This window comes from Haliaeetus albicilla, chromosome 6 (assembly GCF_947461875.1).
Source record: "Haliaeetus albicilla chromosome 6, bHalAlb1.1, whole genome shotgun sequence".
Taxonomy (NCBI): domain Eukaryota; kingdom Metazoa; phylum Chordata; class Aves; order Accipitriformes; family Accipitridae; genus Haliaeetus; species Haliaeetus albicilla.
In genome coordinates, this window is record NC_091488.1 from 44519286 (window position 1) to 44544324 (window position 25039).

Sequence of the window (25039 nt, forward strand, 5' to 3'; positions counted from 1 at the left end):
GGGGTTGGACTAGATGACCATTAAAGGTCCCTTCCAACCCAAACTATCCTATGATTCTTTCAAACTTTGAGCTACATGCCAAGGCTAGGACAAGCCATTGCATACGCTAAATTCCCAGACTGAAGCTAACCCCTCTAAGATAATCTATCTAGCCTTTAAGTGTTGAAGCTGTGGCCAGTTTCACAGATCCTCATCTTCACATCCAGTAACTGCCAGCAGCACAAGGCTACTTCATCCCAAGGGGAAAAGGAACAGGATCAGTGCACTATAACTGAAATTCATCCCAGGACCATGCAGAAATAACTGGAATGACAGAAAATAATACCGTAAGGGACCACAGGCTGTCTTAATTAAAACCTCTCCAAACTTCTATATATAAACTACCTGGCAAACTTCTTCATTTTTGAAACTGCCACTACTGGAAATCTGACAGCCTTCCTAAACTATTCTAGCACTCCCGTTTTTCTTAGAAGTTGACTCAACTAACTTAAAGCATGTTTGCTGCAGTTTAAGCCCACAAATTGTTTCATCTCCAGGGGAGAAGACAACAGCTTAGTCTTTTCTTTCCAAGTGCCTTTAATGTGTTTAGAGAACATTATCAAAAGAAATCTCCCTTCAGTCTCCTCTAAAAGAAATCATCCAAAGTGCTTTCAGCTTTCCCTTAGAGCACATCTTCTAGATCTCTGACCGTTCCCCTTTGCCTGCAACATTCTTCCCCCAGTACAATACCAAAACTAGCTGCTGCATTTTAACATAGGCTTATTAGCATGCCAAGAAGCAAGAAGGCTAACTTCATGTATTTTACATGACATTCCTGTTAATACATCCAGTAAAAAATTTGCTAGTTCTGCAACATCAATTGATTCATGGCCACTGTGCAAACACCTAACTCGAGATTCTTCTCTGCAGATCTCCTGCCCTCCCGGTTATATCCCACCCTGTTATCCGCACAGCCAAGTCTTACTGAAGACTAACAGAGTACATCTACCTCTGTTAAATTTCATCCTACTTAGGTACCACTGCTCTGTCAAGATCATTTTGAAGACATGCTCTTTAGTCCTTGGAGTGCCTCTGAAGAGAATGCAATCGGCAAGTCTAGAAATTTTACTCAGATCAGCTGCAAAAAACTTACTACTACACTTAAGAAAACTCTGCAGAACCCCCTTGACCCATCCTTCTAGTTTTGACTATGGGTCCTGACTAACTTCAAAGGAACATTTATTTTATAATGGCTGCAGACCCTTCTTAGACAAACAAAAGCCTGAGTTTCTGCCAGGATATATAAAATAGTTAACAGTGTGAAAGTGAGCACAAATAATATAAAGACATTTCATTTGTAAGGACAGACACACTGGGTCAGATCAAGGCATTGCCTAATCCACTTTCCTGTCTTTGAGAGCAGCCATAAGTAAGCACCCAAAGAATAACACCACAGCAGTTAACAGGAGGTATGCATACACATATATGCCTTGAATTATATATACACGTATGCCATATATTTTAAGCACATTCAGTAGCTTTACCCAACAATAAATTACATCGTTCTCCAGCACTGCATCTTGTTGCCCATGTCCAACATCAGTTTACGGAAACAAAGAGCTCTCAGCTGCGCAAAGCCAAAAAAATGAAAATGATGCTGTGACTGAATTACTGTAGGCAAAAATTAACAGTATTCCATAAAAGTACACATTTGAAGTTTTAAGTGGATGATGTGTTTTTAAACAAGCACTTTCATGCTACACAATTGACTCCATTTACCAGCACGTTCCATGGCAGATCTCCTTTTAAGAGGTTTCAGTTATGTGGTCTACATATCCTTTTCTTCAAAGAACAGCCACGGGGTGGGTCACTTCGTAAGAATCTGAAGAGTACTGTATTCTTTAAAAGGGCAGTTTCAAATATCTTCTAGAGGATTTCAGCTATTTCTCTTCTAGTAGCACAAAGGAATATTTTTTTTCTTAATACTATGCCAAGATGAAGCAAAAGTGATTCATAACTGCACCAGTCTACCTTCCTGCATGCTACAGAAGAAAACACACTCTTGAACTTTCAGTAGCAGTGCCAACTCTCTAGTCGGACCGACCAACTTCCAATATGTTACTACAGTTCAGCTCCATTTTTCACACCATTTAAAGAGTTATACATTATATAGTCTATCTCAGGACATCCAAAGAGATACATTTTACAAAGCAGAACATTTCATATGTAATTTACAGATCTGGTAGAATGCTAGTATTATTGCATTAGGTCTTTGTACTTTCATTTAAAAATGGGGGAAGGGTACTATAAGGTAGTTGTATATTTAAGGTTTAATGACTTACTTTCCATGCAAGCACAAAAACTGCTACTAAATATGGTAGAGCTGATTCCACACACAGAATAATTCCATACAGTAGGGTTGAAGAAAGTGGTAAGAAACAGTGGTCAAATAATCACTACCTGATTCGCTGCATGTTTTTTAAGTATGAGTGGGTTTCATATCAATACAGACAGAATGAGAAATCAAAGTAAAACAGCACACGAGATGCCCAGAGCAATTCAAGGGATTTCAACAAACAAATCTCCAGGAGTTCAGTAACATCTGCTCTCTTCAGTGTCAGATGAAAGCTCATTATTCCTCTTCATCTGCAGACAAATTCCCCACCCCTTTATTAACTATTTTTCCTGACAAAATCTGGGGCATTATCTGAATTTTTAGAAATACTTGCCTTTGTTCTCTACTATACTTAGAAATAACAGGTCTTTCAAATATATTAGAGTCATAACAAATTGTATCTATAGTCTCAAAGCAAAAATGTAATAGCCTATGTACAGCAGTCATCTAGAAAGTCTAGTCCTCGGCATCGACACTTTGTTCTCCTTACTGCATAAACACCCTGCATCCGTTTCACAATTTAATGGACTACCGATACATTTTTCATACACTTCTTCCTCATATTCCCCAGAAAAACATTTGGCATACTAGCACAGCAGACAGAGATGTCAGTCCTACTAGCCTTTTTTTCTCCCCCTGCCAGAATTGCTTACTCCATTCACCCAGACTCAAGGCATACGTGCAAAGTACTAGGTGAGGGCTGCGCACCTCCGCAGATGAATCCATACACCAGCAAAGCCCGGTGCACCACGACTTGGGGACTTCACTGGAAGCACAGCAGTACACAAGAATGCTGGGAAAGGTGAAAGCACCACAGTACAGAAGACACTAGGCTGCACGGTAAGCGTGAACAGCCAAAATGAGCAAGTTAAAACCTACATGCTACCAGTCTTCCCAGATACTCAAAACAAGAATACCATGAGCAGCTTGGAAAGTAAATATGAACTTTTGTACTACAGTAAGAATGGTTCAATGCAATGCTTGAATCAGCTAGTCAAAAAAAGTGACAGATAGACCACAGTTTCCTTAAAAATAGACAGACGCACACCTACTACAGGTGTACTTACAGGTGTAAGGTTACAATTGGTTTGGGGGTTTCGGTGTTTGGGTTTTTTGCTTTTGCAATAATATCCTGAAAAATCCATGGGTATTGTTACAGGTTCACTAAATAGTGCTGCAAATACTTGCAAAACTTTTAAGTGTGTCCCAAGCCTCCCCCTATACCAAAAACTTTCAAACTCACTGAATGAAAATAAAGTCTTATTTTGAAGTCATATAGCAACCATGTCCTTACCTGAAAACTAACCTCCTGTGAGTTTTAAAAATACTCAATTTTATAGCCACATACACACAAAAATCTCGACAATTTAAAAGTCAGAAATCCCATTTCCTACCTTACCAGTATGTTCTTTTAACAATTGGCTTGCTGACAACCTAAGTGCAAAATCTGCAACCAGGAGAAAAGTCTCCCATAGTCACAACACTCAAAGGGAAAAAGGCATTTAGAGTGATAGAAGACAGCACATTAGGTCGCAATGTAGCTTCTTTCAGAGCTCCCCGAGCAGCATCAAAATTAAATGTTAATGCTAGTGGGATAGGACATTACCAAGTCACAGAACGTATCATGTGAAGTCAAATGAGAAACAGGTTCGCTATTTCTGACAAAACAATTATTGTTCAAGTATTAAAACATTACTCCCAAGTTTGGTCTGCAGAAATGTAATTAGTCAACCCAGATTTGGCAGAACATTTTAAAGCAGTCTGTAAAGGCTTTAAAGCAGAAGCTCTAAAGCAAAGCCTTCACAGGCTATTACATAAAGCCAAAGTGTTGACACTACACAGAAAATGTTGTTTGTTGCCTCATGAATATCTATACCTGTCTGCAAAATCCCACAGGCATTTCAAATGTGCCACCTGGGAAAACAGCCGCCATTCTTTTGCTGTCACAAATCCCAGCAATGCCCTTGTCAGCTTCCATGGACACCGAAAGCCAGTAACTCCAGACAAAGAGAAGCTTCGGTCCATTGAAGTTGAGCCTGTCATGAAATAGAAGAGACTTGCAGATTTGGTACTATTCACTACCCTACGAAGCCTACTACATTTCTAAAACACATTCCGATTGAATGTCATTCAGAGAATTTGCTGGCGAACTTCATATCCAGACATGTGAAGAGTCCAACAAATATACTCAACTGCCATGCCCATGTCACTTGCATATTAAAAAAAAAAAAAATCTATACGCAACCCCAAACTAACTCATGCCTACTGCACTGATCAAGGAAGAGCAAGCTCAAAGTCGAGCTCAATCTAAAAATGCCAGTACCTTCCCTTCTAGGAGTGGCAGTCAAACCGCTCTCTGCCCTCCCACGGACAAGTATCATCTGAAGTTTGGGTCCAACATTTCTGGAATAGTAAAGTTCTCCCACTCTGCACAAACCTCATGCTTTTGTCTCTAGTACATTCACTGGTTGATGCACTAGAAAACAAAACCAGACAAACAGAAAAAAACCACCTAGTTTTCCATGGGCCTTCAAAGCATTTCCCCAAGACTCAAATCAACTCTGTAGTCCGTTGTGGTTACTAAAACATGTAATCCAAAATTAACGATTTTTGTAAACCCATTTCAAAGTCTCTAAAACTGAAATTTGATTAGTTAGGTTTCTCTATTCTCAAGGTACGCAGAAAAAAACGTTAACTTGCAACTACTACACTGCATTACACTATACATACCCATGGCTCCCAAGCCAGTACCTACAATCACAAGTAAGATTGCAAGATTAGAAGTGAAATAGACAACAGATACTATCTTCCCAAGGACAACATTATTTTCCATTTCTTTAGGTTACAATTGAGCAATTGTATATATAAAGAAAAACTCACCTGCAAAAAGTATTGCAAGAAAGTTTTTCTTCTCTCAGCAAGGCATAAAACGTTCTTTCTGATGCTGATACTCAACCTCCCACAAATATGGGGAAATTGATTTATGGCTTCATTCATGGGGATACATATCTGTGCCAAATGATTCATGTTTACTTGGCCAACAACCAAATATTCTGTTTATTTAGGCTGACAAATTTGTGTCCCCTTCCTCCCTCAAGGAAACCCACTCATACAGGTTCAATTCATTGTGTCACTTTTTTTTTTATAGATACTTAAATGAAGCACATGAGAGATGGGATACAAGTAATAATATAGGTTCTATGTAACTGTTCGCAGCAGGGTGTGAATCAAGAAATTCTTCTTTGCAGAAACAGTCACATTTTAGTTTATCTTTCTGCAAGACATATTCTTGGCCTGTCTGAAAATTAAACAATTGCCTGCATTCCTGGCAAAAGATACTACTTTGAACTACAGGGCTTGTAGCCGACAAGAATTATATTCCTACTAAAAAAGTCAAAACAGACTATGTGCTACAGTTGTGGCTGTAAGAAGTCTGCCTTGGTTGGAAAAATTCAGCTGCTGCTTCCCTTCTGGTTATAACTTCAGAGCCAACACCCAACTTCTCTCCTTCTAAGTGCTCTGATCCAAAAGCCTGTGGCAACTTTTGCCGCTACACTCAAACACTTACCTTCATGCATGCACAGCAGCACAGTATCCCTAAATTCCATATACCCTCTACAGCATTACTTATCCAGTGGTATCAATCAGGAACATCTTCCCTTTCTCTTCTGATCAGCACATCTCTCTTTATGATCATCTACTGTCAGGCACTTGGACTACTAACAGGTTTCTTCAAATCCACCCAACTGCCTGAAGAGACATGTCGAGCAACGTAACTATACCACTACACATTCCTGTGATACATTATGTTTAAGAGATACTTTCCAGACTCAAAAATAAAATCAACAGATACTACCTAAACAAAGGAAAAATACTAGCAGCTATCTCTAATAATTCAACTCAACCTTATCGTAATACCAGCATAACAGTCATTCACTACTTTCAACATGACTACATTGGTCATTATAACCCACAAAACAAGAGGCGCTCAGCCTTATTCAGACCTATTACAAAATTATGAAACCGTACTTTTCTTAGCTGTAAGTTCTTACTTACAAGCAAGCTAAAGTGAATTTCCTATGGCAGGCACCAAGGCCCTCTGCAACCCCACAGCGCTATTCATTCAGCTAAATTGACTCCGCATTACTAACGCAGAAACCTTGCAAATCACCAAGAAATTAATCACGTGGAAGATACTTGGCAACTCATTTTTGCCCAGTTAATGTCAACTCACTAGTCAACTCCATGTGCAGGAAACAGTGGTACTGATACTAATTTAACAGCCCCTCAGCTGATGAGGCTAAGCCAGAAAATACTGGGTCCACTGCTATGGAGAAGTGGCAATAGTCTTTGGCAAGGACTGGTGCTATCCCTTCAGAAGGAGCTGTTGCTCTATGGCTTTTGTTTAAAAAAAAAAAAAAAAAAAAAAAAAAAAAGCCCTCAGTGCTTGACATCGACAAGCTATCTTACCACTTTGCTTTCTTCCATTATAAGACAGACTAGGCAAGAAAACAAATTACCTTAAATGCTTAGATCTACTTCCCGTCTGCAAGAGATAAAAGTACAGAATGAACTGCTTTGCTTTTATTTCCTTTTCTGAACAACAGACAAGTCATCTGTGGCAAGAGCACCTAATGAAAAGATTCTTTGATAGCACTGATCATACAAGAAAAATTACTGTCCACTTCTTTTAGAGGCACATCAGTATGACTTCTGGGCATCCACATTTTTGACAGCCCTCAGAGGGTGATATAGAAATGCTTTCAGTAAGGTCTCCAACATGGATTTCTGTTGAAATCACCTCACCTCTCCTACTGCACAGACAGAACATCACGCAGCAGCACTGTGAGAACATAGGATTGAGTCAAACATGCACCGTCTCACGGACTACACCTAGATACCTGACGCCCTCTCTACAGCATGGTAAGCCGCTACCAATGGGAGCGGGAGGGATTCTGAAGATTTGATGAAAGCACTTCTACCTATAGTGGTTATCCAAATCTAGTTTGCAAAAGCTTTGGGTAGAGCTTTATTTCAGGCTTCTGTTTAACAAGACACAGCAGCGCTGACCATGAACATCTTGTTTGAGCATGGCTATGATGTTGTAGCTATTTCTCACAAAGGTGTATCTTGCTACCATGTCTCACGCCCTTCTCATCTTAAGACCAGATTGTTGCAATGCACTCAATATACAACTACACTTTAAATAAATTAAAAAGTATAAAGTGGCACAGACCATCATGCCTCCAAACTTAGGTCTTCCCCAATGGCAGTATGCAGCATTTCAGCAACAATCTCCATCAGATGAGAAGTGCCAAGGGAGTTCCTGGTTTTGCACCTAAAGAGAGGGAGTTTGACCTGTACAGTACTCTATGGGTTTGAGCCTTTATGTCTGAGGGAGTATCTTTTCTTGCCACATTGTAAAAGCTGTAATTAGCATATATTTTCAACATACATAAATAAAAGAACACCTATTTGTGCAGCTTACTGAAGGAAGTGCTGACAAGACAAAATTTTGGATTCTATATGGACTTGGGTCAAAGAAAAATGAAGAGAGCTGTTTTGCAAGGCATTTGAACTTTCAATCAGCTCCTTTTCATAGCTGCTTGAATTTAAAAGTTTTGTTCGTCTTTCAAGGCTGCACTGGGCTGATGCTCATTAAATTCAGAAAGCAGCCAAGTAACTCCAGCAGCCATAGAGCTTCTGCAGGAGACAGCCACTTTAGCACTTCCCACACTAGCTATGGGTGACTGAAAGTCCTCAGAGTAGAAATTAAAAAAAAAAAAATTAACAAAAACAAAAGGAAGAGAACTCCAGAAAAATGTTCAAGTCTTAAGTCTACAGAAATTTCTGGAAACTCAAAGCTAACAGACCTTCCAATTTAAAATGGGACTCATCAAGTCATTCAAAACAAAAAGACCCCAACCACCTTGCACATTAGCTGATGTGTTCAAATAACTAAGGGGTTTAGCATTAATTAAATTCAGAAAATGCTAGAGCTGGTCACAGCACAAAGCTTTAACTGCAGGCTTTTTGCAGATACAGACATCCTATAAGCTTTCAGAATATTCTTCACATCACTCACCCATCCAGTTCAAGAAAGAGCATGGGGCGAGGGAACAGCAATAGCCAATATCCCACAGATTTGTATCATTACGAAGACCTGCAATAAGTCAACTGGACACCAATATTGGAAAAATCCTTTATGTTTTATCTAAAATAGCACTTAAAGATATAACTCATCAACATTAAACAGCTCTTGGGGCAGTAGAGGGAAACCCTTCAGCCTGTGGGGTCATGTTCAGCAATATATGCCAAAGAACTACTTCTTTTCTTATCCCCCAAGAAAAAGACCAGAATACATACACCACCACTGCTTTGTGACACCTACAAGGCCCTATCAAGTCAACGGATGAAGTGATACAACAACTTCCAGAGCCGGGATGCGTACAGGCAAGGAACATACTCCATAAGCCATATGGGTTTCCACAGCTTTTTAAATAGTTGGTTAAAATATGGCTAAGAAATACAAAAGGCGAATCGAGTGATAATACAGCAGGGGATCACCTCCAGGAAGCTGTTTAGAGAAGAAGAAACACGCAGAACAGAAACACAATGAGAAGAAAAGCTTCAGGATAAACCCCAATAGGTCTTACAAGAAAAAGAACAACTAAACCACCAACCCACAGAAGTAAGACGTGGGGGACACAGCAGAATAATTAGTCAAATTGTCATTTGACAGGTTCCATTGGCAGGCCTCACTTTTTCACTAGTTATTTTTCTGCTAAACTATTCCTAATGACATGAATACAGAGAAAATAGTTTGGCAGTGTTAGAATTAAGTACAGCAGACAGCTGTTTTATTCCTTTTCAGACTGCAAGGCATGACTTTGGGGCACTATAGCATGAGGCACTTTTCACTGTAGCGCATGTGGTCATTAGCTGACCCCGTTAGTGCAATTTTTTTTTCAAGTTTAGGCATGAGGAAAGCTGTTCACCCAGCAGCAGTCAGAAAGCTGGACAGGGCTAGGATCAGCGACAGCCAGACACATAACGCTCAGCAGGCTTCTGGAAGGGAGTGATCTTCCTCTCTCCAGCAAGGAGAGCAGGATGGGCGGCTTCCAGTTTCAGAAACCAATTAGGCAGAAACTGCTATCAAAGCAATAGAGAGGGCCCTACCCTAACTGGGTTGAGAAACAGAAGGTGGCCTTATCTCCATCATTTTGCCAGTTTCAACAGCCCCACTCATTCCTTCTCCCTGAAGTTGACCAGGGTGCTCTTTTCCAAGGCCCTTCCTACACACCTACCTGGACATCACACAGTATTAAATTAAACTGTCACCTAGACACCACATGCTACCCAAAAAGCAGTCACTTTTATGTCCTGGCTTGTGGAGTGGCTACTAACAGAGCAACAAACTCCCAGACTTTACTCCTTCATGAACCACTTTTTAAAGAGCCATTACGCCAATGAAAGATGCATCATGCTCAAATGCCAGCAGTAGTACCATGTGTGAACAGTACACAGCAAGATAGGTTTACCAAGCTATTGTGCTTTCAGGAGATTATACAGTACAAAAAACAGTGACTCTAAGAAGAAAATAAAAACTTCAACAAAACCCAAGTTTGGCACCATTGTAACATTCTTCCAGAGAGTCCAAAATGAATTATTACAAGATTGTCCTTTAGATTTTGCAACCAAGAGTATGTGTACAACATTAGAATTAGCTAAAGCAAATAAAATTGCCTTCCTCGCCCTCCAAGCTAACAAATTCTGCATAACCAATTACAGAGCCACGACACTCACACATGGAGCAAAAAACTCTTCATGGCAAGCGTTAGCCACGACATTATTTACTGCAGACCAACAAGATAATTGGCTCCAGTTACAATAAGTAGGGCTGTCTACAACGAGTTGGTGTTGCTTGAAACACTTATTTTCCAGAAGCTCAGGGAAGAAATTAAAAAAAAAAAAAAAAAAAAAATCAATTCCACAGTCATTAGACAAAAATTCTCAAACTGCAAACTTCAAGACTTCTATTTTTATACAGATATTTTTGGTCATGTGTTACATGAATACCCTTTATATTTCAGGATTATTTTTGTCCCATTTGGGAAACAATGTACATTTGGAAGCAATGCAAGAACAACTAGGTGAAGAACAAAAGAAAGCTTCAAGCTCATACGTCTTCTCTTATACTATAACTAGCAGGTTGATAGTATCAGCAAGTGGAGAACTGGAAGCTCAGCTCCCTCCCGTTGAGGGACAGGCTCAACACAAGGAGAACACACACTTTTTTTTTTGCGCAGGGAAAGCCTACAAACCCAGCAATACAGAGCTGCACAAAGAATAACCTACTTGAGAATTACTTCAATGCAGAAATCCATACAGTGGGGTGGAAAAAATGGTGGAGTGATTTCAAAACCACCAACATATAAATAGAGGAAGAAAAAACAGTCAGATTTCAGAAGGTACTCTTGATGCTGGTATGGCTTGAAAGAGATATAAGAAGACCACAGGGTTCCTACTCTTGCAGAGATGTTAAAACCCTTGTAACATCTATTACAGAGCAATGAGAGCAGCACGCATGAGAAGTCATCTTTCCCAACAGCCAGAGGAGTAGCTGTTGGTAATCTCCCATCCTTTCATTCAAGGCTCAGACTTTCTTACCTACTTCTGAGAACAAAGTCTCATAAATTAAGCCTAATAAATTACACAGGGAAGAGATGAAAAATCCTTGCTCACTCCTTCTCCCCCATATAGCTTGGGGAGAAGAGCAATCACCGTACAGTTCTAGTACTGCTCCTCCCAGGTAACACAAGGATCAGCGAGCCCTCCTCTACTACTTTATCAATCCTTTCCTCATTGCTTGGATCCACCCTTCCTAGATAACAGTTGCAGTGCTCAGCCAGGAACAGCAATAGCTGCAGAGACACCACAGCAAGAGTGACTTCATAATTTAATTTCACCACTACTCCAGGCTTACAAATAAAAGCAAAAAGGTTGACATCAAACAAGTCAGGTTTTGCTCCCTGATGACTCGGAAAAGACCCGCACCAAGACAGAGGTACTAAAGATGTCCAAGAGACTCAGAAGATACCAATCCATCAGTTTTCACCTACTTCACAAGGACTCTTTTGTCCCAGCTTTCTCTCAAAAGGGCTCAAAATGTAACTAAGTACCAGACTGCAAATACATAGCAAAATGAAAGAGCAGAGCAAACTCTGTTCAAGACACAAGTGATTTTTTTCCCCCCAAGCTCTCAACACTGGTAATAGATAACTTGCTACATCATGCCATAATATGCTAACAAAACTCATGAGAACCAGAAAAATATAACCCTTTTTGACACCCAGGAATTTTTCTCTCTTACAAAGCAAAAAAAAAGTTAACTTCCTGGGCTGTCTTACATGGATAGATTAACTGAAAATATAAACTGCATTTCCCCACAGAGTCCTTATATGTGGTTCTCTTGCTTTGTTCTGACATTTTTTTCCAGACAGCAGAAGGACCAGGAGCACATGACTAGAGCGACTGTGGGGGTTATCACAAGTGCGTGTGCTTTATGCTACGGCCTTTGTCTCTCCCTCAGTGTTATACACTTGGGATTGAATCATATTTGCAAACTTGTTGGTCTGCATCAGTTAGCACCCTCTTCACAGGCAAGCATCTGTCTAGTCTGTGACCTCAAATAAACGGGAAAGGAGCATCAATGACCTTTCAAGAATCAAGCTGTAGAGCTCGAAAAAGACAAATGTAGTTGACAGGTCTAGGTCCTGCTTGGTTTAGACAGCCACCTGCAGAAATACTGATCAACAAGACCTGCTTCCTATTCCACAGGCACATAAAGTAAATCAATAAATTAAAATGGAGTCACCCACAGTTTTTCTCCATGCAGATCAAGAATCCTTAATAAATGCTAATGCTGGACCTGATCAAACATACGCTCTTATACTGCTAATAGGGGTTAACTGCACCCGTGTTTTTTGAAGTGCTGCAGGCACGTTGATCATGCAGATACAAGGTAGACTACAGACCCTGAGTCAAATGCTCTCTTCAAGGCTTCAACCGCAGTGGAAGACATTTCAGTGCAGAAAAACGTCAGAATTTCTGATCTGTGAAAAAGCTCACAATCTTATAGCGCTTTGGCACGAAATGCATAAAACAACGTGATATATGCATGCATGCACACACAGAGCCATGTCAGGTGTGGCTATACGCAAGTATCAAATAGATCAATTGAATGGTAATGCATATCAAGCATTCCTGGTCCCATAAAGATGCCACCCCGCATTTCCGTAAGAAAAGGAAAATATCGCTGAAAACTACGCTATTGATATGAATCTGGAAGAACAATTTAGCTGTTAATATGAACATATGCAAATCAGGAGTTAAGAAATGCTGTACTATAAACACATAGCCAATCTCAGCGACTCAGAACAGGGCCTTTTTCCATTCGCACTGTACATTTGTTCAGATTTAATACATATTTTTAATTCACATAAACCAGCTAATCCCACAAGCTAGAATACGAAGGATGGGCACGTATTAAACACGATCTCCAACATGCCTCTGCAGAATAAAGCACAGGCCTCATTCTTAAAAATATTCCTCTGATCAGAAAACTGGAAAAGGCATGCCGAGCTTGAAATAACTACTCCATAGGCTCACATGTCAAAATAATCATTTTCTTATCCCCTCTATTGAGCATTTTACCAGAGCCTGGAGGATATTGGAGAGACACCTTTTGTAAGCTCCCCTCCCCCTCCTTTTTTTTTTTTTTTAATGGGCTGGACTAAAAGGTGCTCACACCCGATCTACGGGTGCATGGAAAAAAATCTTCCAAGCTCTCTCCTTCAGAGCCAGGAGTGCTTAAAAACACATAATGAACGTGAATGTCACGGCCGTACCTGCGTGCCCGCAATTCGTTTCCTCCTTTCGAGGAGGAAATAAAAAGGAAATACAGGCTACGGGAGCTCCCAATCCGCTTCACAAGGGGGGGGGACGGGACAAAAAAACCCCAAACAAAACAAACAAAAAAAGGCTTTTTAATTAGCCAGAGGCCGCTTACAACGCTGGCAGCGATCAGAGGCTAAGGGAGAGGACAAACCAACCGGCATTTTTTTGCCCAACAGGCCCCAAACGAAGCGGCGGCGTGCGCCTATTCAAGGTTAATGGGGGGGGGGGAGAAAGGGAGCTGCCTCAGCCGGGGCCGGGGCCGCCCGCTCGGCCGCTTCACCTCCGAAGGGAAGGCAAAGGGTTGGGGGGGGGGGGGGGACACGGACCCCGCCAGAACCAGACAGACAGACGGACAGGGGCGGCAGGATACTCACGGCTAACTTTCATGCTGCCGAAGGCCGAGGGCTGCTGCACCGGCTTGCAGCTCTCCGCGAAGGAGGTGGTCCTGGGCCGCCCGGACATGGTCTCCCGCTCCTGCTCTGCCCCGATCACCTCTCTTTTCCTGCCTTCCCCCTTCGCCTCGCCCCGGCGGCTCGGCGGGCCCGCCTGCCGCTCCCTCGCTCGCTCAGCTGGAGGAGACGGGCGGGACGCGCCACATGAAACGCCGGGACCCCCCCTTCCCCCCCCCGGGGAAGCCCCCTCCCCTCTCGGTCTCTGTCGCGCTCTTCGCCCGCCGGCGGCGGCGGCGGCGGCTGCTCCTTCCTCCTCCTCCTCCTCACGCCGCCCGTTCCTCACAAAACCATCCTTCCCGGCAGCGCCGGTGGGTCCGAGAGCCGCCTCCGCCCAGTCCGCAGCCCCCCCGGCGCCGCTCCCGCTGCCGGCCCCGAGCGAGGGGGGTTTGCTAGGCCTCGCTGCCCCCACCCTGGGCGCCAGTCACATGGGGCGGAGGCTCACGGCCCGGCTCCTCCGATCCCGTCGCCGGGGTCCTCTCTCTTTTTCGTTCCCCCTCCCTCTCCCCTTTTTTCTTTTTTTTTCCTCTTTTTCTTCCTCCTCCTCCTTCCCCCTCCCCTCTCTTCGCCTTCCCCCTCGCCTCTGAGGGAGGCGGCAGGGAACGGGACTATTTTTTTTCCGCGGCGGAGGGATCTCGGGGCTCCCGGATCCGCCGACAGGAGGTGATGCGGCCGCTCGCAAGGCGATCCGGCAGGGGCGGCGGGATCCGCGGCGGGCGGAGTAGGGGTGAGGCGGCCCGGGCGGCCTCGCTCGCTCCCTCGCTAAGGCTTCTCAGTGCGGCGCTGAGGCGGCGGCTCCGGCGCGGCTCCTCATTGCGCCCGCAGGGGCAGCTGGCGGCGGCTCAGGCTGGGGACGCTGCACTGCGGGCGACGGCCGGCGGCGGCGGCGCAGGCCATGACGACGGCGGCGGCTCCCCGGCTCCTCCTCAGCCGGCTTCAGAGCGCTGGCGGCGGCGATTGTCGCTGTTGCTGCTGCTGCTGCTGCTTCCCCGGGCGTCCAAGGGGCATGGGACTCGCCCGCCCGGTTGAAGCCTCCCGCCGCTCCCGCCCGGCGCCGGCCGCCTCCCGCCGGGCCCCCCTCCCCGTTTCTGCCGTCAGTCCCTTTGTCCCCGCTGCTGCCTCCGCTGCGTGCCGGGCTCCTGCTGCTGCGCTCTGTGTGTGCGCCAAAGCCGCGCAGCCGCCTATACCCGTCGCCGCCCTACGCTGCGGAACGGCCCTAAGCACCTTCTGTGAATACCCAGCCGAAGAGCCCGACGCACTCGCTAGCCCCCAGCCCGAGGCCCTTACGGAAACATCCGAGCCTCCTCGGGACCAATCCCGAGGTCGCTACGGAAATGCCTGTTACGGGTCGTAACCAATCGCGGGCGCAGCCGAGTCTCCCCGAAGCGAAACCGAGAACCAATCGGAAAACGCTGCCGCCGCCCTAGCAGCGCGGTCGGGGAGCCAATAGGAAGGAGCTCCCTCTTCCGGCTATTGCCGGGCCAGCCCGAAGAGAGCCGAAGCGCGACAGCCAATCGAGGGGCGCGCTGCCTCTGTCACACAGCCCTGGGACGGTTTCAAGCCGCAGCCCGAGGCGGAGAGCCGACGCGGGCTGCCATTGGCTTCCCCGGCCGAGCGCTCCCATTGGCTGGCGGCGATGAGGCGGCCCGAAGACGTCAACCCGGCTCTCAGCTCGCGGACCAATCCCGAAGCCCGGGGACGCGGGCAGCGTCCGCTCACCTTTATGACCTCACCGGGCGCGCATGGGCGGGGCCGGGGGGAGGGGGAGCGCGCATGCTCAGTCCGGCGCGAAGGGCGGGCCCGAGGGCACAGGGCGGCGGCCGCCGCCCTGTGCCCTCGGGCCCGCCCTTCGCGCCTGAGGGGAGGCGGCCGCCCCCCGCCTCAGGCCCTGCCTGCCCTCCGAGGCCTCCTGTCCCACCGGGATTCCACCGCCCGGTCCTTGCCCGTAAGGGAAGGCCGCTTGGGCAGCGCCGAGCCGAGGGAGGGGCGCGAAAGTTAAAACCCCGAAATCGCCCGGTTGGTGCCTCAAACCCTCAGGGGCTGAGGTGGTGGGAGCTCGCCCTCCGTCCCTCGTCGGGCCGTGAAGGACAGCGATGCTGCGGTGTCATCCGCAGGCCTGCGGTGTGGTCGGCGGGCAAAATGGGGCGGCTGTGGGGAAAAGGGTAGCAGCGCGGTGAGGTGGCTTGTTAAAAAAAAAACACGGCAGCGGTATGCTGGAAGTGGCAAAGGTGGCATGTGAAGGGACGGTAACCCTGTTTTGCAGAAGCCGGGCTGAGCGAGGGGGAAGGAAGATGAAGAGTCTTCGAAAGTTCTCCCAATTCAGCTGTTACCAGCAAGGCTTTCTTACAGGAAACACAGTTAGTATTAGAGCCGCTAAACTGGCCCTCATATCCAGGTCTCGGTGCAACCACGAGTGGATTGAGCTTGGCCCTGGCCAGAGTCCCAGGCACTGTTCTGGAAGAGCCTGTGCTTCTTCAGGGTTCTGAAGCATCCCCAGGGACATCAGTTCCCAGCCCTGGCAAAGCAGGCGCTGGAGTACTGCTCCCTGCTGTGACCTCAGTAAAATTACTCGGCAGACCTCAGCAAAAATCAAGCACCACTTGCTTATGCCATTAAAAAAAAAAAAAGTGTTCTTGCCAGAATAGTTTATACCACAAACAAAATAACTTGGACTAGCAGAAGCACTTTTTGCCAGTGTTAGAGTCTAACTAAGAACTGCTGTTTTCTTTTCAAGGCATCAGAATATTGCCAGATTGATTTTTTTTTTTTACTTTTTTTCCAGTCCCGTTCTGAACAACACTGCTATGTGAGCAAACAAAGACCTGGCCAAAGGCAGCTAAAATTTATCCTTTACAAGAGCTGTTTTCCAAAGCAGTGGAAAACAAACCCAGTCTCTCAAAACGGTCCTGTTCAGCAGATTGCTCGCACTGGGGTGCTCGGTTTGCTGGAAACCTTTTTTCCTGCCTGATAAATGATGAATGGTTTTACCTACTACAAAGGACCTGGGATTGTTTAAGGTTTGATTCTTCATAAGCTACCTGTGCAGCTCTGTACAGCTGGAAACCTGACAGTTCAGAGTGGCGTGCTCTAACGAGGACTAAAAGAGGCAGTCTGAAATGACAGTATTGGAGCAGTACTGCAGCCACCCCAACCCACCCTACCGTACTTATTGTTCCAGCTCCCCTCTGAGACACCACTGTATCAAACGTTGCTGAGACACAGTCTCAATAAGCCACCAACCATGAAAACAACTTTTTTCTCTCCTGTTTTGGTAGAGATGTTGACCCCAGCCGTGACTATTTGTCAAAAATTAGGGCTACATATTGGATTAGTTCCCTAATGAACGATCCTACATAAAAAAACCAAAGTAAATGTGCAACTAGGCAGTGTGCAGCTCTCCTCTACCTGAAATGCGCCACCAGACATTCCAGTCATGAGCTTGAAATTCTTTTTTTTGGCCTTGAGCACCAACGCACATCACATTTTCTGACAAAAGTTCTTTCAAAAGACTACCTAAACAGGAGAACAGACTTGAGAGAGACAGCCAAGCTTTGTTACTTGAAAAAGTTGGTGATCTGCAAAATAGCAGGTGGGGGAGGGTGAGCTCTTTGCTTTAGCATTTGTTGTTACTTATAATAGCAGTAAATAAAAATCAGACCCATGCATAATTTATACTGACAGTGTCCGTTTGAAAAAATGTCCCTTAAAGCTTTATAGCCAGTCTACAGCCTGATAATAAAAATGGGAAATCAACTTTGTTCACTTAGAGAGAACAAGGCTACCTCAGAAAAACAACTTTTTGCTTGTCCTCCTGTATATGGTACACCCCTTCCCTAAAATCACCCTGTTTCCACTTCAGTACCAACACAATCCATACCAAAATCCAAAACTCTCAGTTACTGCTAAGCTCACTTTTCTGAATACCAAGCCTATCCATCCACTTGGGGAATGCACATTACAAAAATCCCACCTGGTCTATTTCCTATTAGGCAATCCTGCCCACATTTCCAAGCAATAATTAACCAACCGACTCTCCAAAGCCTGTCCATTCAAGTCGTAGCATCTTTTCATCTACCAGGAAACCACACAAGTGTGCTTAAAAAAGGATTATTATGTATTTGAAGGGACTGGAAACTATAAGGCATCTCCAATTTCTGTTAGTCTTTTCGTAGATTCTTTCCTTAGCTAAGACTACTCTCAGAAAAACCCTAAACACACAATAAGGGCATCTGTTAAGCTTTCATCCTCAATTTCAAAAATGGACAGGCAAAATCATTTGGGAGAGTCATGAGTGAGCTAGTTGCTTTTTTAGACTGAAAGATTCTCTTTTGACAACATTGCAAAGTTCATATTTATTTTCAGCCCCTTGGCTGATGAAATGATCTCCCTTTCGAATCTGCAAATATAAATAAAATTGACGTTTTAATGATTAGTTTTCACAAGCAAGTATAACCCAGCACCTCAGGCATTAATATTGTACCAAATCTGGATGCAAGGGGCAGATTTATAGCTGCTGCGTTTCTGTAACATCCAGGTTCCCAGGGAGGCTGCCTGAGAATATGAAGCATCCGATAGAAATTACTGAAGTGTTATCTCTCTGAAATGCCATAAGGTGGCAGTGAAATGGAAAATTGGTACTATTTCTGGGTAGAACAAAGCTTTCAGGAGCTCAGGAGAAGGGGAGGGGAGGGGTTTTTTGTTTGTTTAGGGCTTTTCATTTGTCTGTTTACATTTCATGTATCACCATAAACTTAAAATCCAATCATCTTAATCACACTCTGAATAGGTCTGCTCCAACATGCACCAGTAGACATGTTCCTGCACAGTGAACTCCTGCTTTTTTTTTTTCTCCGTTGCTTCCTTTTGGGGTGGTCAGCAGGAAGATTTTCTGTTTGCTTACCTTGCAGCTCTTACTGGGTCATTCCACCAGAAGCCACGGTGAGAGGGCTACCTCCACTAGCCTGATAAGGATGCAATCATTCAATGCTGTTTTGAACTTTGTTACGCTAGTGAATCAAAATGGTATTAATGGATCTACCAGTCTTGCATCTAATCCCTTAATATTGCCAAGGGAATTATCCACAGAACAATTTAGTGAGATAGTGTAATGGCTTGTCTCGTTTGATTGGTGTGGGCAAACTCAATGGTTATGGTTGAACTTTAACTTTTCTTTTTTTTTTTTTCCAGTGGAAAATCAGAGATCGCAACAGTAACAAATTTACTGACTGCCTAGGTGTTAATGATTAGACAATAAATCCTGAAAAGTGGTTTTGATTTTTATCCCAGAACAAAATCCGAAGAAATCGATGTTTAGAACATACCAGTTACATTTATTTTTCTGAGCAGGACAGAAGTTTTTAATCCTGAGAACCCAGCATTTTGCAATGATTTCCTGTCACAAAATATGTCATCACCAACAATTGCTTCAGAGCTGATGGTTTGCTGATCTGGATGTGCGTGGGTGCACCTAGGCCTTGCAAGACTCCAGGTAACTTTGCCAAAACCGACGGAGCCAAGTGGTCCGAACAGTTTAATGTAACAGGAGCTACGGACAACTTCCGTTTCCCAATTTTGCAGCACAGTCGAACAAGCAGAGACACTGACTACAGGTTCACGGCAACATTGCAACACATGGAAAACATCAGTGACTCACTAAGCAGGCAAATGCATCTCTTCTGTGGAAGTCCTCCCCACTGATGTTCTGCAGAGGTTGAAGGTTGGTCTTACCCACTGGCTCTTGAAAGAGGCATCAGGTTTCCCACCGTGCCAGGAGAACATCTTGTTCAGCTGGACAGTTTCCCTTGCTCCAGCATTTGTCTGACCACACCTTCTTCATAAATAACCCTGGAAAACCAGGTGTCCAGAGCCAGAGAAGCTCTATCAGTCTAATGAACTTTTTAGAAGTCTTCCAGACTATGCCAGTTTCCTCAGGAGTTTGAAAGGGTTCAAATCTAGAAAATTATAGGACTCTTCTATGTGTATCATCTGCCTCACATTAGATTCAGCCAAGCAGCCCAAGACCGACATCCATTTGCTTTCTATTCTTATTTTCCCATGCTGTCAGGAGGTCTGTCTGTTTCTGTAAAGGGGATATCAGGGAGCAGATGGGCCATTCTTACAGCAGGGAATTAAAACAACCCCATTCCCCAGAGTTTACTGGGACTCTCTCTATACTGACAGTATTGGTGGAAGGGCCCATGAATGTCCCGTGCTCACCATTTCCCTGCCTCCCCCATCAACTTCGAAACTGGCCGTTGAGGAGTCTTTCAAAATAAAGAGAGTTAAAGCCAGCCTGATCCCTGAGGCCTTCAGTCCATTCAAGAAAATCATGTAGGGCTAGGAAGCCTTAACTTGAGATGGGATTGGTAGAATATGGGAGAGGCATGGGCAGGGGAGAAGACTCAGGCTGGGCTTCCAAGCCATCACAGTGACCTAGAAATTGTACAGGGAGCCAAGCACAGCAGCCAACAAAGGAGATTTTTCTCCTTTTCCTCCCTGAGACAGCTGGGGGATGTTGCACCAGGGTGATGAGGTTTATTGTGCCTTCTCACAAATGCAGGAATAGGATTCACTGGTTCTTATTGAAATAGTTTTTTGAAAGAAAGCATTGCAAACAGTGCAAGGTGCCAACAGAAGGAGAAAAGGCCATTGGGAATAGACATCTGTCTCACCAAAGAACCAAAGGAATCAGCAGTGAGCCTGGTGGAGCCTGCCTGGGATGCTGCCCTCGCTTCAAGGGCTCCCTGCAGACCAAAACTACCATCCTTAGCTGCAATGAAATGCTCATCCAGCTCTTGCCATCACAGCTGCTTTTACCCTGGCTGAAAATAACTGCGTGGGTACGGGTCTCCCTAGGACAGCCAGCTCCCCGCGGGAGAAAGGGGATGATAGTTCTTGGTGGGTTAGAGCCATTCTTGATATCCGCCAGGCAAACTGTGGCGGGTATAATACACTCATGTCTGCAGAGAGGAATGATTGCTCTGCCATATACAAAGTATAACAACACGGTTGAATAGAGCTGTGAAACCTCGGTCATTCTACGTACATCAGCCACAGTAGTGAACTTGCACTGTAATTGTACGTCTTACCTATGAACTGGGGGGGTCTTTAGTTTGCAGCCTGCAACTGAAGGTGGTGATTGTCCTCAGAACCTGGGAGAGAAATGTACAGTTAATTATGAAGTGGCCAAAAATATAACAGCATTTTCATTTTGTTCATTGAGGTTTTGCCAAGCACTCTAATTGATTTAACGATCCCTGTCCCTTGCTGCTCACTAATCACCACGGCACACTACTTCCTTCATCTTTGGCTTGCAAATGGTTACTAATTGTTGCTGCATCTTGCATTGTACATCTGGTGTTGACAGCTGTCGTTTCCCTAAGATGGAGAGACAGCTGTTTTTAAAAGGAGAGTTCTCTCCCAAATCTCTAAAACATCTGGGAAAATGTGGCATTGAAACTGAGTTATCAAATATAAAAATTTAGCAAACATGTGGACAGGCTGGAGGGTCTGCAAACACAAAGCTTAAAAGTAGGCACAGGAATCAGAACAGAAAAGACTCACTGCTGCGTCTTTAAAACACGAGTCCTGGGTGTTTCCCATAAAAATGCCTATTTCCCTCATTCCCTGTGAACTGCTTTACATGGCAAAATCTTTTACACTCTGCACAACAGAGCACACCTCCTAATTTGATCGGACTAACAACCCATGTTGCTTTTGCTTCAGCCTATTAGATGTAATTCAAAAGCCTTCCTACAAGGCAGGATTCAGGATCAGGCTGCAAGATCTAACTGGCCGGAGACAAGAAACCAGTAGCATGAAAGCATGAAAAAGCCCTAGAAATCAATGGAAACAATTGCATTCCTTAAAAAAAAAAAATCTTTTCCAGAATCTCATTTCCTCCTGAACATTTTGTGACCATGATTGTTACAAGCAACCTATTTTTTTCCCCTCCTTGTTTATTTTGTGTATTTAACAGCACTGAGCGTACAGTCCATTGTTTTCCTAATGGTCAGCAAAGCTTATCTCCCGATCTGGCCCAGCCGCTATCGCTTACATGCTGTTCTGCAAGACTTGGATGAGCTCTCCTCTCAGACCCTGCGAGAGGCTGCAAGCCAGCAGCAAGAGCAAAGCTGAACTCAACAGGCAGCAGTGAGTAGGCATGTAAGGACGCAGAAAGGAAACGGGTGAGCTAGAACAAGGTTAGCCTGATTGGAGCAGCAGTCGCTCCAAATGACCCCTAAGAAAAGAGCCTACAAGCAGAAAAAGCCTGGTAGGATTAACAACGCCTTTTTATAAAGGAGTCATTTCAGGACATCTGACTGAAGGGAAGTGCTACATTTATTTATTTTTAATTGGACTGGATTTAAGCCATATCAAGCTAATGATGCCATTTTAAGTTTGAGAGGATATTCTCTTTGCCTCGTAGCACAGGAGCCAGGGGACAATGCAATTAACGGGAAAGGTGGCACTTTCAAAAGCAGTAGAAGGAAGTATTTTTAAATTAAGCAGTTATTGTATATGTCGGGTATTTAAAGTAGGTGTTTTTTCTAGTCACTGGAAGGTGAGAAACTTTTCCAGGAGATGATTCTAGTTCTCAAGTGGGGTCACGCTTAAACTTCACCTAGAGGAGCCTCTCTTTTCTGCACACCTATGGAAGGACCCTAGAAAGACCTGCCTAGTAAGTGGGCTCTGGGGTGAGAAGCCTCCCACTAGGTGACAGGAAGATAGTTACATTTCTAACTGGACCCTCAAAGTCACCGGTGCAGGATATCACTGATGGGCAAGTACCTGGATAATACTGACCCCTGAAGTAGGTAGTACTAAAACTCCTTTTTTTGTTCAGGGGTATGAAACATGCTGTTTGAATTCAAATCACTCTCTAAGTGTGGAAGTATGGGAAAGTTTATAAAACACTCTGAAACATCTTGCCCTGACCACAATCAGGAACAAGATACTGGACTAGAAATCAGGGCCTGAGCTGTCTGATAATCAAGGATCATCTCCTCAAAGTTCAAGAGTGGTTCATCCTGACAAGAAGAAAATCAAGCGAAGGAAGCAGGAGGCGTGCGTGGATGAACAAGGAGCTCCCGACTAAATTCTGACATAAAAAGGAAATGTACAAAAGGTGGAAGCAGGGGGAGGTGATCCGGGAGGAAGCCTTACTGGTGAGAGTGTCCTTCAGCAATCCCAGGCCCCTGAGCAAGGGGCCCAAAAGTGCTGAGGGAGCTGGCTAACGTCATTGCAAGGCCACTCTTTGAAAGATCACGGCAATCAGGGGAGTTTCCTGAGGCCTGGAAGAAAGTAAATGTCACTCCTACCTTCAAGAAAAGCAGGAAGGAGGATCTGGGAAACTACAGTCCAGGCAGCATCGCCTCAGTCCCTGAAAAGGCAATGGAGAAAAGAATCATGCAAGCCATTTCCAGACGCATGAAGAACAAGGAGGTGGTCGACTGTAGTCAGCATGGATTTACAAAGGGGAAATTGGGTTTAACCGACCTGACCGCCTTCCACAGCAAGACGACTGGCTTGGTGAATGAGAGGAGAGCAGTGGGTGTTGTTTGCCTTGACTTTAGCAAGGCTTTTGACACTGTCTCCCGTAACATCCCCATAGAGAAGCTGACACAGTATGGGTTATGTAAGTGGACAGTGAGGTGGATCAAAAAATGGCTGAATGGCCGGACCCAGAGCGCCGTGATCAGTGGCACAAAGTCCAGCTAGAGCCCAGTCACTAGTGGTGTACCCTGTTACTAGGTCTTAGACTGTTTAACATCTTCATTAATGATCTGGATGATGGGCCAGAGTACACCTTTGGCAAATTTACAGATGATTATACAAAGCTGGGAGGAGCTGATATACCAGATGGTGTGCTGCCATCCAGAGTGACCTGGACAGGCTGGGGAATTGGGCAGAAAGTAATTGCATGAAGTTCAACAAGGAGAAATGCAAAGTCCTGCCCCTTGGGAGGAATAACCCCATGCATCAGTACATGCTGGGGGCTCTGCAGAGAAGGACCTGAGGGGTTCTGGTGGACGTCAAGCTGGCCATGAGCCAGCAGTGTGCCCTTGCAGCAAAGACAGCCAGCAACATCCTGGGCTGCATTAGGAAAAGCATTGCCAACAGTTCAAAAGAAGTGATCTTTCCCCTCTACTCAGCAGTGGTGAGGCCACACCTGGAGTCCTGTGCCCCGTTCTGGGCTCCCCAGTAGAAGACAGACATGGACTTACTGGAGTGAGTCCAGCAAAGGCCCACGAAGATGATTAAGGGACTGGAGCATCTCTCATTTGAGGGAAGACGCAGGGACTGTTCAGCCTGGAGAAGAAAAGGCTCAGGGGGAATCTTGTCAATATGTATATATACCTGGTGGGAGGGAATAAAGAGGGAGATGGGTGCCCTCTGATGGGACAAGAAGCAGTAGGCACTATTTAATACACACAAAACTCCACCTGAACACAAGAAAACACTCTTTTTACTGTGGGGGTGGTCAAAGACTGGAGCAGGTTGGCCAGAGAGGTTATGGAGTCTCCATCTCTGGAAATACACAAAACCTGACTGGACACGGTCCTGGGTAACTGGCTCTAGCTGATCCTCCTTGAGCAAGGAGGGCTGGACTAGATGATCTCCAGCGGTCACTTCTGTCCTCTACAGTCCTGTGATGATTCTGTGAGCCACTACAGCAGTTCCTGGTGTCCTGTATGCTGTCAATTCTTATGCATTTCTCTGATTATTCCCAGAGGTAATTATAGACATTACTGGTGTAATTAATTGCACTGAATGCATATACCTCTGAGGATGAGGTGGTTATGGAGAAACCTGAATTTAATAGTGATGCTGTGAAGCTCAGGCTTCAATAGTCAGAGGAATTGTCCACAAACAAAATACAGGAACTGGGAATCATCATTCACGACTGTGAGGTTCTGTACACGTGCTTTCAGCAGAATAAGCAAGGTGTGGAGGCTGACAGAGCACACAGGGCAGGGTGAGATGAGAAGTGGGAGATGGGTGACTTCTGACAGCCAGTGCTGAGCACGGTGCAGAAGAATTTCAGTTTTATTTCCCCGTCTATGATAACCAATGCGACACGGGCTGGGCTGTTTGTGTGGTGGTGGTAAAACTAAAGCGCTAACACCGTATCAAAACAGGGCACCAAGCATGGACAATTAAATCAGAGGCAGTATTTTCAAGCTGAGCACCCAGAAAGAGAAAACACAATTAATGGCCGCCTGGGAGAAGTCTGATCTAAATGACCACCCAGGAA

General features: G+C 44.9%; 1 protein-coding gene and 1 long non-coding RNA gene across 3 annotated transcripts in view; both read right to left on the reverse strand.

Moving 5' to 3' along the window:
- The window catches only part of GSK3B (glycogen synthase kinase 3 beta), a 149397-nt gene extending 134318 nt beyond the window's left edge, over window positions 1-15079 (reverse strand). The window contains exon 1 of one of the 2 annotated variants that reach the window (XM_069785853.1): window positions 13708-15079. In XM_069785853.1, coding sequence (XP_069641954.1) covers window positions 13708-13795 — 88 coding nt within the window. In that variant the 5' untranslated portion in view covers window positions 13796-15079. The remainder of the gene's footprint in view (window positions 1-13707) is intronic. The other variant, XM_069785854.1, reaches the window with a different exon arrangement.
- A 4012-nt stretch (window positions 15080-19091) lies between these two features.
- On the reverse strand, window positions 19092-23635 carry LOC138685734 (uncharacterized). The gene is made up of 2 exons (XR_011325147.1): window positions 23103-23635; window positions 19092-20933 (listed from the first exon to the last, which is right to left on the reverse strand). It is a non-coding gene; the product is annotated as an uncharacterized lncRNA (long non-coding RNA).
- Window positions 23636-25039: the final 1404 nt, after the last annotated feature.